This window comes from Phacochoerus africanus, chromosome 9 (genome assembly GCF_016906955.1).
Source record: "Phacochoerus africanus isolate WHEZ1 chromosome 9, ROS_Pafr_v1, whole genome shotgun sequence".
NCBI classification, from domain to species: Eukaryota; Metazoa; Chordata; class Mammalia; order Artiodactyla; family Suidae; genus Phacochoerus; species Phacochoerus africanus.
This window is the reverse complement of record NC_062552.1, coordinates 126,450,182-126,465,578: the sequence shown is the minus strand read 5'-3', so window position 1 is coordinate 126,465,578 and position 15,397 is coordinate 126,450,182. Positions and strand designations below refer to the sequence as shown.

The 15,397-nt window shown below is 43.0% G+C and overlaps 1 protein-coding gene across 11 annotated transcripts in view; it reads right to left on the bottom strand.

The window, feature by feature from the left end:
• MARK3 (microtubule affinity regulating kinase 3) overlaps positions 1-15,397 on the bottom strand; it is a 113,490-nt gene that overhangs the window by 75,815 nt on the left and 22,278 nt on the right. For all 11 annotated transcript variants that reach the window (XR_007137189.1, XM_047797265.1, XM_047797267.1 and 8 more), the window contains exon 2: positions 13,191-13,382. Coding sequence is in view for 10 of the 11 variants with exons in the window: in XM_047797265.1 (XP_047653221.1) it covers positions 13,191-13,382 (192 nt within the window). In the remaining variant the exon portion in view is untranslated. The remainder of the gene's footprint in view (positions 1-13,190; positions 13,383-15,397) is intronic.

The following is a 15,397-nucleotide window of genomic DNA, read 5'->3' as shown; positions in this document are numbered from 1 at the left end:
CATGCTGCCTTTCCAGTTCCTCTTCCCTCTGACCTTCTGAGACTTTGCTTCTATTCTCATGATAGGCCCCTTGATCACTAGTTCTTCTGGTTCTGCTCAATATCCACTGTCTACAGAGTCTATTCTGATTTTATTATATATTTTCATATATTTAAGTACTGTTGTTTAAACAGTATCTACAGTAAAAACCAGAGCTCAAAATGTTTTGGGCTAAATACAGCTAAATCAAACTGTAGAGAAGAGAGTCAGCTTATCAAAAGCCAGTGTCCTTGGAGCGAAGCACTATCATTTAACATGACGTGTGTATGTGTGGCAGTGAAACCTGAGTGGAAGCTCCTAATCCCTTCTTCCTTCCAGTTTCCTGCTGGGATGATTCAACTACCAAAATAATCTTGGCCCAGGGCTGGAGCCTGAAGAGCTCAAATCGCAAGGTCACTACAAAGAGGCAGCCACCGTGGGACATCGCAAGAAAGAGATTGGTGAGACCACCCACTGGCTCCCAAAGCTGTGAAGGGGGTGTGGGTATGCCCATGTGCACTCACAGCCAAGGGAGTTCCCTAGGTGATGCAACAGGAGTGTCCCTGCCACTTGTGTAAAGTTCCGGGAAATTCCATTTATTCCATTTATTTGTCTAAAGCAAAGTGGAAAATTACAAAATAGGGATAAAGAGAGCTCACACATAAGAAGGTCTTCCCCCAACGTTCCTCAAATCAAGAGTCCTACAAACCCACGGCAAACACCCACTGGAGAAAAATCCTTGTCTTCCATATCCTGTCAATTGACTCCTGCTCAAAAGATCCTTACGATCTGCTCCTGACAAACGCTAAAGCATCTACAACCACTAAAGGAGCAGGCAAAAAAAAAAAAAATCCCAAGTCCTTTAAGAGGCAAAGTAAAGTAATCCAGAAGAATGGCATTAGTCAGTTCTGGCTGTCGTAACAAAACATACCACAGACTGGGTGGTTGAAAGAGCAGAAACTTAATTTTCTCACAGTTTGGGAGGCTGGAAGCCAGAGACGAAGGTGCCAGCACAGTCCTCTCCTCTTGGTTTGCAGATGCCCACTCTGCCACTGCGTCCCCACAAAGTGAAGAAAGCAAGCTCTTTGGTATCTCTTCTTGTAAGGACAACTCCTATCAAATCAGGGCCTGGCCCTATGGCTTAATTTAACCTTAACTATTTCCACAAAGGCCACATCTCCAAATAGGCTTTAACATACGCATTCGGGGGATACAATTCAGTCCACAGCAATGAATGGAAACCAAGCTATCAACTACAACAGCTGGTTACAAAATAAAACCTCCAATTAAAACCTAACAACACACAACAAAAATTGGTGCATGTCATAAGGACAAGATGGACTAAAAGAGGGAGACACAAAATACTGTATGATTCCATGAGTATAATTTTAAGAGAAAAAAACCAATAATCTATATTGTGTTTTAGAAGTCAGGACAGTGGTTATCTTGGGGAGGAAGGACAGTGAAATACTTAGAAGGAGGTAGAAAGGAGGGCCTTGGGTGTATTTTTGTTCTGGGTCATGGTTATATAAATGTATTTACCTTATGATAATTCGTCAAGCTGTACACTTAAAATTTGGGCACTTTTTCTGGATGTGTGCTATATTTCAAAAGAGATGAATTCTTTAAAGTTAATTATGACCCATAATGAAAAGTCCATAATGATACCTAAAACTGAAAACTAATTAAGAATAAAACATGCCATTAAGTCTACCTAAAAATCAGTTTAAAAGACTGAAAGTAGCCATCTTAAGAGATTAGAAAGGGAGGGGAGATAACACTTTTTAAAAATTATCATTATCATTACTATTTTGCCTTTTTAGGGCCGTACCTGCGGCATATAGAAGTTCCCAGGCTAGGGGTCAAATTGGAGCTGGAGCTGCCAGCATACGCCACAGCCACAGCCACACCAGATCCGAGCCGATTCTGCAACCTACAACACAGTTCACGACAACGCTGGATCCTTAACCCACTGAGTGTCGCCAGGGATCGAACCTGCAACCTCATGGCTCCTAGTCAGATTCATTTCCGCTGCACCACTACGGGAACTCCTTTATTATTTTTGCAAAATTTTTTTTTCTTTTCCAGTCTGCACCCAAGGCATATGGAAGTTCCCAGGCCAGGGGTTGAATCAGAGCTGCAGCCACCGCCCTACACCGAAGCCACAGCAAGGTAGGATCTGAGCCACGTCTGAGACCTACTGAGATCCTTAACCCACTAAGTGAGCCCAGGGATCGAACCCGTGTCACCATGAATACTAGTCAGGTTCGTTAACCCCTGAGCCATGACAGGAACTCCTACTAAACTGTATAACTTCAATAAAAATAAACGAAAAAAAGCATTTTTGTATCCATAATGAGAACATTTGCTTAAAGATGGCATATTAATCACATGCATCTCTCTCTTCTCCCATCTGACAGTCCAATTAAACAATAAAGACAAAATGACAAAGAATGGCAAGGAGGCTTGAAGTTCCATTAGCAGACAAGTGATTTTAAATAACTTCTGGAAGACAAAAGTCAGAGGCACACACAGCAGGGCACACAGTAGCCTAGAGTATGCTCAAAGAAAAGTACAATCCAGGAAAAGTTTTACTAACCAGAGAAAATTAACTCTCTGCTGTGTACATGGAAGGACCCACAGTGGAGGCCAATCTTCCTCCTAGCCACAGGGCACCTCCACGCATCTCACACAGCTCTCAACCTGCTTCTTAGTTCCCCACTCCCGAGAACGTTTTCAAGAATCAGACACATAAGCAAAGCCTATGATCTTTTCTAATACCCCCTTCCCATATATCTGTTTTTAGGGGAAAACGCCAGTGATAATTAAGCCTTCTCTTCAAAACGAAAAAAAGAGAGACAACTGATTCAAATTATTATTAATGTGAATTATTGTTTTGCAAAGTCACTATGAACACTGATTTAGGAGTTCCCAGTGTGGCTCAGCAGAAACAACCCAACTGGTATCCATGAGGATGCCGGTTCGATCCCTGGCCTCAATCAGTGGGTTAAAGGATTCAGCGTTGTCATGTGCTGTTGCGTAGGTCTCAGGCGCAGCTCGGATTTGGCATTGCTATGGCTGTGGCGTAGGCCAGCAGCTGCAGCTCTGATTCGACCCCAGGCCTAGGAACTGAACGCTGGCACTCGCCCTCAGCCTCTACACGGAGCAAAACTTGAGCCACTGTAGCTGCTGACCTGCAGCACCTGTGAGCGGAGCTCAGGGTGGAGACCAGGAAGGAGGCACTCTGTGCACTGGAAAAACTGGAAGAACGGGTCTTCAGATAGGCTTTTTTTTTTTTTTTGTCTTTTTGCCACTTCTTGGGCCACTTCCGCAGCATATGGAGGTTCCCAGGCTAGGGGTCTAATCGGAGCCGTAGCCATCAGCCTACGCCACAGCTCACGGCAACGCCGGATCGTTAACCCACTGAGCAAGGCCAGGGACCGAACCCCCAACCTCATGGTTCCTAGTCGGATTCCTTAACCACTGCGCCACGACAGGAACTCCAGTTGGGTATTTTTCAGAGAAGTCTTTTTTTAAGTGAGAATTATAACAAATTTTTTTTTTTGGTCTTTTTGCCTTTTCTAGCGCCGCTCCCGCGGCATATGGAGGTTCCTAGGCTAGGGGTCCACTCAGAGCTACGGCTGCCAGCCTACGCCACAGCTCACAGCAACGCCGGAGCTTTAACCCACTGAGTGAGGCCAGGAATAGAACCCGCAACCTCACGGTTCCTAGTCGGACTCATTTCTGCTGCACCACGACGGGAACCCAAGAAGAGATTTTTCGGGCGCAGGCCTCACACCTCCTCGTGTCTGGGAGGACACTGAGTCCTTCGAGGATGACTGACGTCTGTGACTAGGAGTCGCCTTCAGGAGACCTGTGCCCGGCTGCAAACACCCCCCTCCACCCTCACGACTTTGCGGCAGTACTGCAGAGCCATCGGGGCTGTTGTCAGTGGACAAAAGGTGTCACGGTCTCTGCGGGAACAGCCACCCCCAAGGGTAGGCCAGCGAGCCCTGAGGGAGTTCGGGAAAGAAACCAAGACTGGCCCCCAGCTGAGGTGGCGTCAGAGCAGGGATTCCAGTGCGCCCAGCCATTGCCCAGCCGCTTCCTCTTCCGTCAGTCCGGCTCCTCTCCTCTAAGCCTGGCTATCGGCGAATCTTCTGTTCCTACTACCTTCCCTTTGTGCAAAAGGCAGCCCATACATCCTCCCTCCTCACCTCAGCTTCTCAGAGCGGTTTCTCAGGCTCCCTGAGATGCTGTCTCCTGGGCTTAAGTCTGAATGCAGAGGCAGACATGAAAATCCAGCTAATTTCTATTAAACCAGACATTAAAAAGGCTTGCAAAAAATTAATGCCATTCTTCTCAATTTTCTTTGAAAATTGTTCTCGTAAAAACACACTTATTTATCAACATGTAATAGGTCTGTTATTATTTTAAATGAATTATTATGTATTTTAAGTTTCTTAGTGCTAAGTTTTTCTTTTTTTTTTTTTTTTTTTTTCATTTTTGGCTGCCCTGTGACATATGGAGTTCCCGGACCAGGGATCAGATCTGACCCACAGTTGCAACCTATGCCGCAGCTGTGGCAATGCCAGATGCTTTAACCCACTGTGCTGGGCTGGGAATCAAACCTGCATCCTGGCACTGCGGAGACTCCATCAATCCTGTTGTGCCACAGTGGGAACTCTGAACTCCCAATACAGTAAACAGCAATAGGTATAACCCAAATAAACAAAAACTTTTAAGATCTCAATTTGAAAGGTTTAATGGAATTTTGAGACAAAAACATTAGAGTTGTTGTAATGAATGGAACTGCATACACCAAGAAAACCTACAATTATGATTATGCAGCAACAAAGAAAATGCGTAGGATAAAATTCTGAGGGGGAAAAAAGACAGGATACAAAATTATGGCCAAAAGTATACTGAAAATACACATAAAATATGAAGAATATACAAAAATGGTATTAATCAGAATGTTCTGATTGTGGGAATTTTTTCCTCTCTAGTCTCAAAGATTCCTGTAAAGTTATTAATATCATCTTCACACACATAAAACGTTGTGACTAAAATATATACCCATTCAGCTGAGGTCTCAAGAAGCTGAGCACATTCCAGGATGAAGAGGTATGGTTTTACCGATCTTACAACCAACAACCACTTACTGAGTGCTTCAAGGCCAAGACTAAGTGAGGTTCAAGATCTAACCTTTCCCTCTCTCTGCTGTCTCCTCTACTGTAGGAGAGAGGACAGACACAAGCCGACAGCAAAAGCACAAAACCACAAAAGCACAACAAGTTGAAAAGACAACAGTGGGAAAGATACTTCAGTAATTTTCTTTTTCTTTCCTTTTTTTCTGCTTTTTAGGGCTGCACCCGTGGCATATGGAAGTTCCCAGGCTAAGTGCTGAATCAGATCTACAGCAGCCGGCCTACACCACAGCTCTCGGCAACACCGGATCCTTAACCCACTAAGCAAGGCCAGGATCGAACCCGCATCCTCACAGATACTAGTCAGGCGCGTTGCCACTGAGCCACAACGGGAACGCCTTCAGTAATTTCCCAAAACAGAGAGAAGAGAGAGCAGAGGGAAGGACGCGATAACCAGAAACAACATGATTTCCCCCAGAACAACGTGCAAGGGCTCCAGACTTGGAGGTCCTGGGAGACCAAAGGCAACATGGGAGCTGCTGGGCTAATTCCAAAGTCAAAAGTGACACAGTGGGTTAATGATCTGTTGTCTCTGTGGGGGCATGTTTTCGATCCCCAGCCTCCAGCAGTGGGTAAAGGATCTGGCGTTGGTGCAGCTGTGACAGGTTGCAGCTGTGGCTTAAATATGATCTGTGGCCTGGAAACTTCCATATGACTCAGGTGTGGCAGTGGGGGGGGGGGGAAATGCTGCTGCCCGCCCCAATACAACCAGTAACAACTGGCTCTTAAAGAGATTAAAAATTTATTCTGTAGATAAGATAATGAGGCTCCGGACACAAAGTCAACAGACGCAGGAGAGGGCAGGAGATGAAATTAAGTATGAGACTGCTTCTAAGGGATGGGACCACAGCTCCTCCCAGGCACATCTGAGAATTCTTAATCTAGAGAACTGAATGGTCCCAGAGAAGAAATCTAAAGACACAGATACCTGGGGGTCTCCAATAAAAGCACTGGACAACTGGAATTCCCAAAAGACCCAAACAAACAAACAAACAAAAAAACAAACACTGGACAACTCCCAGCAGGAAATCTCTATGGCCAAACATCCTATGCATGCAAACTCAGCTTCTCATCAGCTTCTTTGGGTTCCACCTTAAATACAGACAACCATAGATTACAAGATTCCAAAGAAAGTCTCTGTATGAAAGACAGACACCAAGAAAGAATCCCAGAGAGAAACAATGTAGGGAGCCAATAAATAAATATATAAACCACTTAAAAAAAAAAAAAAGGGGGAGTTCCCGTCGTGGCGCAGTGGTTAACGAATCCGACTAGGAACCATGAGGTTGCGGGTTCGGTCCCTGCCCTTGCTCAGTGGGTTAACGATCCGGCGTTGCCGTGAGCTGTGGTGTAGGTTGCAGACGCGGCTCGGATCCCGGCTGCTGTGGCTCTGGCGTAGGCCGGTGGCTACAGCTCCGACTGGACCCTTAGCCTGGGAATCTCCATATGCCGCGGGAGCGGACCAAGAAATAGCAAAAAGACAAAAAAAAAAAAAAGGGAAGAATAAAGTCTTTACTATCCTCAAGGAGTAAACAGAAGAAATAGCATTCATGACACCAGAACTGGGTACTATAAAGGCTATAATCAGAGAACAAGAAATAACTGGGAGGAAAGAGAGGGTACACACAGGAACACACACAAATTTCACAGAGAGACTGGAAGCAGGAGCTCCTGCTGTGGTAGAAGAGGATCAGCAGCATCTCTGCAGGGGCCAAAAGAGAAGAAAGAAAAGAGGACCCACCGGGGTGCAACAGGATCAGTGGCGTCGTGGGAGCACTCGGACACAGGTTCGACCCCTGGCCCAGCACAGTGGGTTAAGAATCCAGCACTGCCACAGCTGCAGGTTAGGTCGAGACTGCAGCTCAGGTCTGATCCCTGCAGGGTGGCCAAAAATGGAAGGAAAAAAAAAGAAAAGAAAAGACATCTCCCCAAAACTAAAATATAAACAAAGAAATAGAAAACCCAAACAGGAGTTCCTGCTGTGGCTCAGTGGGTAATGAATCCGACTAGGAACCATGAGGTTTCAGGTTCAATCCCTGACCTCGCTCAGTGGGTTGAGGATCTGGCATTGCCATGAGCTGTGGGATAGGTCGCAGACAGGGCTTGGATCCTGTGCTGTGGTGTAGGCCGGCAGCTACAGCTCTGATTAGGCTCCTAGCCTGGGAACCTCCACATGCTTCAGGAGCGGCCCTAGAAAAGACAAAACAAACAAACAATTAATCAAGACTCTTCAAAAGTTCCATCTCTGATTGATTAGAATTCCAGAATGAAGATTTTTAAACAGTAAAATGAGGTAATTCTCCAGATCTGAAAGATAAGATTCTCAGGTTCAATGAACGATAGGAACAAGGAATAAAGACCCACTCTGGCATGTCAGTGTGATATTTCTGAACAGTGAGGATAAAGGTGAAGACTTAAAACGTTTCTAGACAGGGGAGGAAAAAGCCACATGTTGAAGCTACTTACATGGTTATACCCTAGACTTTAGAATCACCAACATTTAAAAACCCCTTATAATCTTCATTTTGAGTTTCCCACTCTCTAATCACCTCCTCCTACTTTCCCACCCACTCACTCTAGAACCCGAATAACTGTCTGAACTCACCAGGATCTATCATTCATTGATTCCACCACCTTCTTACTGCTGCCCTCTCACTCAAGGTCTTACCTCCTACTTAAATCTTTAGTCCTTCATTGCAACCACTCCTCGGGGTATTCCAAATCAATGCACAATGCTCCATTTCCCCTCCACCATACTTAGTATAACAAAATCCAATCATCCACAAATGCCAAGCCTGCACCTGATTAACTGAATGTTGCTGGAGAGTAAATTACAGGTGTACTGTCTATTCCCACTTTAAATCCATGATCACTCACTTCATTCAGGGAAGCTTTAAGGCTGCCTGGAAATGCTATTACATTTCTCTAACCCATTCACTCTCCTGAAACTGTCTACCTCTGATATCTCCTATCTCCCGATAATCACACTCCTTGATAATCTTGCTTTCTATCTGACTGAAGGAAAGAGCTGAGATGAGAAGAAAACTCCTCCAGCTCCCACCACCACAGCGAAAAACTCATACGCAGAGAACTGGCATAGTTCCCTCTACTTGCCTCCTGCTTCCAGGTAAAAACTGTCCACATTATCCAAGGCCACTATCTCTCCCCTCGGTAAAACTTTCATCCTTTCTGTGAAATTATTCCCATTGGCAGACAAACATGTTGGTATTCTGCCCATCTTTTAAAAAAATATCTTGGCCTGCCATTTCCCTGTAGCCACCACCCCATTTATCTGTGCCTTGAAAGAGCTATTCTGCTATCTCTAATCTCTACCCACTACTCTCTCTTGAACTAATGTATTACATTACACGCATGGGCACTGGAAGATATTTGAAAGACATGTTGGAATATGTGGGACAACTAGGAGAAAATACACAGAACCATAAGAAAGTTAAAAAAACAAAAAACAAAAAAACCTAAGGAGTTCCCGTTGTGGCTTAGCAGAAACAAAACCGACTAGTATCCGTGAGGATGCAGGTTCGATCCCTGGCCTCACTCAGTGGGTTAAGGATCGGGTGTTGCTGTGGCTGTGGTGTGGGCCAGCAGCTGTAGTTCTGTTCTGACCCATAGCCTGGGAACTTCCATATGCTGCAGGAGCAGCCCTAAAAAAAATAAAAGTAAAAATAAAAAAATTAAAATTAAAAAAATAAAAAAAAACTTGAGAGAACTTATTCTAGACAAAATAAAAAATTATAAAAGAAAATAAATTACTGCATTCCAACAATAAACCATATTTATATAGCTTAAAAAAATCTAATTTTAACCAAATACATCCCTGAAATAGGCTGGTGTTCCCGTCATGGTGCAGCAGAAACGAATCCGACTAGGAACCATGAGGTTGCGGGTTTGATCCCTGGCCTTGCTCAGTGGGTTAAGGATCCAGCGTTGCCATGAGCTGTGGTGTAAGTTGCAGATGCAGCTGGGATCCTGAGTTGCTGTGGCTGTGGCATAAGCCAGCAGCTACAGCTTCAATTGGACCCCTAGCCTGGGAACCTCCATATGTCACGGGTGTGGCTCTAAAAAGACCAAAAAAACCCAAAGTACCTAAGGTCAACTAATCTATGATAGAAAAGGAAAAAATATACACAATATCGCCAATAAGTGGTGCTGGGAAAACTGGACAGCTACAAGTAAAAAAATGAAATAGTTCCCGTCGTGGCGCAGTGGTTAACGCATCCAACTAGGAACCATGAGGTTGTAGGTTCGATCCCTGGCCTTGCTCAGCGGGCTTAACGATCCGGTACCTCCCCATACCATGGGAGTGGCCCTAGATAATGGCAAAAAAAAAAAAAAGCAAGATGCTCTTTAGGAATTCCCGTCGTGGCGCAGTGGTTAACGAATCCGACTAGGAACCATGAGGTTGCGGGTTCGGTCCCTGCCCTTGCTCAGTGGGTTAACAACCCGGCATTGCCGTGAGCTGTGGTGTAGGTTGCAGACACAGCTCGGATCCAGCGTTGCTGTGGCTCTGGCGTAGGCTGGTGGCTACAGCTCCAATTCGACCCCTAGCCTGGGAACCTCCATATGCCACGGGAGTGGCCCAAGAAATAGCAAAAAAAAAAAAAAAAAAAATTAGAACACACTCTTCTAATACCACACACAAAAATAAATTCAAAATGGATTAAAGGCTTAAATGCAAGACTGGATACTGTAAAACTCTTAGACAAAAACATAGGCAGAACATTCTCTGACAAAATCCACAGCACTATCTTTTCAGCTCCACCTCCTAGAGTAACAGATAAACAGGAGTTCCCATGGTGGCACAGCAGAAACAAATCTGACTAGGAAGGTTGCGGGTTCAATCCCTGGCCTCGCTCAGTGAGTTAAGGATCCGGCCGAAGACTCAGCTTGGATCCTGTGGTTGTGACGCAGGCCAGCAGGCAGAGCTCTGATTCAACCCCTAGCCTGGGAACCACCATATGCTATGGATGGGGCCCAAAAAAAGCCAAAAAAAAAAAAAGGTAACCCAATTAAGCTTAAAGATTTTTGCATAGCAAAGGAAACCCTAAACAAAATGAAAAGACAACCCACAGAACGGGGAGAAAGGAACAAGTGAATAGACTCCAAAATATACAAACAACTCATGCAGCTCAATAACACAAAAAAACCAACTGAAAAATGGGCAGAGGATCTAAACGGACATTTCTCCAAAGAAGATAGACAGATGGTCAAGAAAACAAACACATACATGAAAAGATGCTCAATATTGCTAATTATTAGAGAGCAGAAATCAAAACTACTATGAGGTACCACCTTACACCAGTGGCCATCATCAAAAAGTCTACAAACACACTATTCTAGTCACATGATGGAGGAAAATGTGAGATAAAGAATGTACATATGTATGTGTGACTAGGGCACTTTGCTGTACAGAAAAAAACTGACAGAACACTGTAAACCAACAGTAAATGGAAAAAATAAAAATCATTTAAAAAAAAGAGTCTATAAACAATAAATGCTGAAGAGGGTGCAGAGAAAAGGCAACCCTCTTACACCGTTGGTAGAATGTATATTGGTACAACCACTATGGCAAACAGTACGGAAGTTCCTCCAAAAACTAAAAACAGAACTACTATATGATTCAGCAGTCTGGGCCATCTATCCAGAGAAAACCGTAATTTGAAAAGACACATGCAGGAGTTCCCACTGTGGTGCAATGGGGTCAGTGGGGTCTCTGCAGTGCAGTTTCAATCCCCAGCACAACACAGTGGGTTAAGGTTCCAGTGTGGCCCCAGCTGTGATGAAGGTCACAACTGCAGCTTTGTCTGATCCCTGGCCCAGGAACTCTATATATCCTACAGGGCAGCCAAAAAAAATTTTAATTAAATAAAATAAAAAGAAGATACATGCACCCGAATATTCACTTCTGTACTATTTATAATAGCCAAGACATGGAAGCAAACAAATGTCCACTGACAGAGGAATGCATAAAGAAGATGTGGTACATATACAATGGAATATTATTCAACCACAAAAAAGAATGAAATAATGCCATTTGCAGCAACATAGATGTACCCAGAAATCATCATACTAAGTGAAGTAAATCAGACAGAGAAAAAACAAAGATCATATGCCATCACTAATATGTAGAATCTAGCAAAGGATGATACAAAAGAAACAGGCTCAAAGACTTTGAAATCCAATTCATAGTTACTAAAGGGGTTGAAGGGATAAAGTATCCCATAAAACACGGGACTGACATATACACACTACTATATATAAAACAGATGGGTAACAGGACCTACTGTATAGCAGAGTGTAATCTACTCAAAACTGTATAATAACCTACATGGGAAAAGAATATGAAAAGGAATGGATCTATGTATAGGTATAACTGATTTACTTTGCTGTACACTTGAAAGTAAAGCAACTTTTTAAGTCAGCTATACGACAATAAAATTAATTTAAAAAATAAATAAAAATCTTCCAATGTTAATTAACATTAAATTGATTCAACAAATATTTATTAAGTACTTAATATGTGCCCAACACATTTAAATACCGATGTCTACCCTACAAGAGGGGAAAGACAGTTAAATAAGTAATTCCAATATAACGTAAAGCATGCTAAGGAAAGTATCAGAATTTTTAACACGAATCCCATGCCTGGGAAAAGGGAGTCTGTGAATGACTACTTTCCAGAAAAAGTGATTCCTGCACAAAAAAGCTGATGTGTATTTTATGCAAAGGAATGGCAGATACAAAAATCTAAATGCAAGAAACCATGTCCAAAAAGGCAAAATAGGGAGTTCCCTGGTGGCTCAGTGGCTCAAGGATGCAGTATTGTCACTGCTGTGGCTCTGGTTACTGCTGTGGCATGGGTTCAGTCCCTGGCCCAGAAACTTCACAGCAAAGCACAGCCAAAAAACAAAAAAATGAAAAACCAATTGTGTACTGCACACGTGAAGAGGGAATTAATGGCAGGTTTTATTTTTAACTTCTAAAATGGTTGCACCTGCGGCATATGTAAGTTCGCAGGCAAGAGACTGAATCCAAGCCACAGCTGCAGCAATCCCCAATCCTTTAACCCAGTGTGTTAAAGGGATCAAACCTGTGCCTCCACAGAGACCCAAGTTGCTGCACTCAGATTCTTAATCCACTGTACCATAGCAAGAACTACAGGCAGCAGTTTTATTGGAAGTGTTTTTTGTAAATATGGAATTTGGATGAGCAGAAAACCAGCACCACAAAAATTAGGAAAGCATGTGCCCTTTCTGCACAATAACCTATTAAACATAAGATTATAAGAAAAATATTCGGGGAGATGAAGAAACTTCTTGAGGATAAATCTATAAAAACAGACAACCCTACTGGTTTTTGCAAGAATCATGAGCTTACAGATGAAGTTCACAATTTTTACTGTGGTAGATGTTTACTACTGAAAAAGAACAAACCACCACCTCTTCTTAAGCAAAAAGATTATTCAGGAGTTCCCGTCGTGGCTCAGTGGTTAACGAATCCGACTAGGAACCATGAGGTTTCGGGTTCGATCCCTGGCCTCGCTCAGTGGGTTAAGGATCTGGCGCTGCTGTGAGCTGTGGTGTAGGTTGCAGACACGGCTCGGATCCCGCGTTGCTGTGGCTCTGGCGTAGGCCAGCGGCTACAGCTCCGATTAGACCCCTAGCCTGGGAACCTCCATATGCCACAGGAAGTAGCCCTAGAAAAGGCAAAAAGACAAAAAAAAGAAAAGATTATTTTTGAATAAATAACCTTTTGAACATTTAAAGAAATAAGAAAACAAAAGAACTCTCAGATAATTAATATATAAGCTTCCTATTCTTTAAAAAAGAAAAAAAGTTTAATTAGCTTAGAAAAAGCCCAATACACACATTCTCTTCCTCTTTCTCCCACATGGAACTGAACAGAACAGTGTCATAACAGAAATCAAGCGTAACTTGTATTTACCTCTCTGCCTGTAAGGATATGTCTTGCCAATTTCACTTTTGCAAAATTCCCCTTGCCGATTGTTTTCAACAGCCTGTAGTTTCCAATGTGAGGTTGTTCATCTGCACAGGAAGCGATAGAGTTTCTACACCGAGCTCCAGAGCGCCCAGTGCGAGAGGTAACTTCTTGCCGCCCATCTCCATGCGACGTGTGCTACAACATAACACATAACAAAGGTAAGGAAATGAGAGAATCATGGTATTTGGCAAGTTTTAAGAGCCTTTAATTGAAGTAATAAAACCTAGCTGCTTTAATTTTAACCCCAATGTGTCTAGCACTTTAAGTTGCCCACATGACATAAATTTATGAGGAAAACAAAAGAATGCTGAGACAGAAACACCAAGTGTTGAAATCAAACAGGTGTTCAGAAAGAGCTATTTTGTTATGTGGCTGTAGCATAAAATAGGAGAGAAACAAGACTTCCTTCAGTCATACAGAATTCAACTTTTCCATATGCTATTAAATGCACCAGCACATATTATACTTAACACACCTTGTCAAACTGGCAGAACAGCTAATATCACCATTCATCAGATGAGGATAACTTTGAGATTTATTTATGGACACATCACCTATGAAAAATCTAAAGAGTAACTTGACTCCCAATTTCTTTCTAAACTATGCTGCTAACGATTTCAAACAATGTGTTTAAAGGAACTGCCAGACTCTGGGGCTCTTTATAAGCATTTGTTGAATAGATGAATACAGTACTCAGTATGCTCCGTAAGGGTAATAAACCAAATCATCTATGTCTCTAACCACATGAAATATAAAGGTACTAGAGTTGCAAACGCCTGATGTGTGCAATTCTGTACTGCAAGCAGCCAGCTGCCTAGTGCTTCCTTTTTCCATACATGTGCTCAAAGGATGCCAAGCCTCACTGCCTACCTTTCCTGGCTGCCAACTCCTTCCTGCTCAAGGAAAGCTTCTCACTCTCAGGACACTCACACACTTCCAACCTCCTTCATTCTCTTCTTTTTGTCCAGGAAAATTTCCCTTTTTTTATTTTTTTAATTTTTTATTTTTAGGGCCCCATCTGGGGCATATGAAAGTTCCCAGGCTAGAGGTCGAATCAGAGCCACAGTTGTCAGCCTACGCCACAGCCATGGCAATGCAGGATCCAAGCCACATCCGTGACCTACACCACGGCTTGCAGCAATGCCAGATTCTTAACCCACTGAGTAAGGCCAGTGATCAAACCTGCATCTTCATGAATACTAGTCAGGTTCTTAACCCCCTGGGCCACAAGGGAACTCCCTCCTTGTTTCCTATGCTCTCTTTCCCTCTCTCCCCCCACCCCAACCAGTCTGACAAAACAAGCCTGATTCTAGGTGATCAACATAAGAAAGCATACTTTGTAACATGTTAATATCAAGGGAAAAACAAGTATCTTTACAGGAAAAGCTTAGGAATTTGTGCCATCAACCCTCAAGCCTTCAAAAGATGTCCCTTTCAGAAGGTCCACATTAACTTTCATTTACTTTCTCATTATCCTCTTAATCAAATCTCTGTCTCTCATGTACTAAGTTTGGGGATAGGTTCTCTTCTGTTTTTTTCAATTATCATATATAAAATACTACATTGCAAACAACAATTTCTATGTGTTTTACTATAAACACATACTATTTAGGTTAAAGAGACTTTTAGGAGTTCCCGTCGTGGCGCAGTGGTTAACGAATCCGACTAGGGCAGGAGTTCCCTGCCCTTGCTCAGTGGGTTAACAATCCGGCGTTGCCCTGAGCTGTGGTGTAGGTTGCAGACGCGGTTTGGATCCCACGTTGCTGTGGCTCTGGCATAGGACAGTGGCTACAGCTCTGATTCGACCCCTAGCCTAGGAACCTCCACATGCCGAGGGAGCGGCCCAAAGAAATAGCAAAAAAAAAAAAAAAAAAAAAGAGACTTTTACAAATTGGTTACAAGATTAGTTACAAATCTAAGCAATTTTGTTCCTATAACAAAGAGAATTCTAATTTCCAAACTTTGGCAAATAATCTATTATAAATGAGGACTTGCTGATTAAAGAAAAAACTGTAACAACAACTAAGTTACAACACTAAGGCTTTACACAAAACAGTTCTACTTCGTTGTATACAAGATGTGCAACTGCAATCTAAGGTTTGTACACCAGCTGGAGTACAATTTTAAAAGATCTTGGTAACCATGTTTGT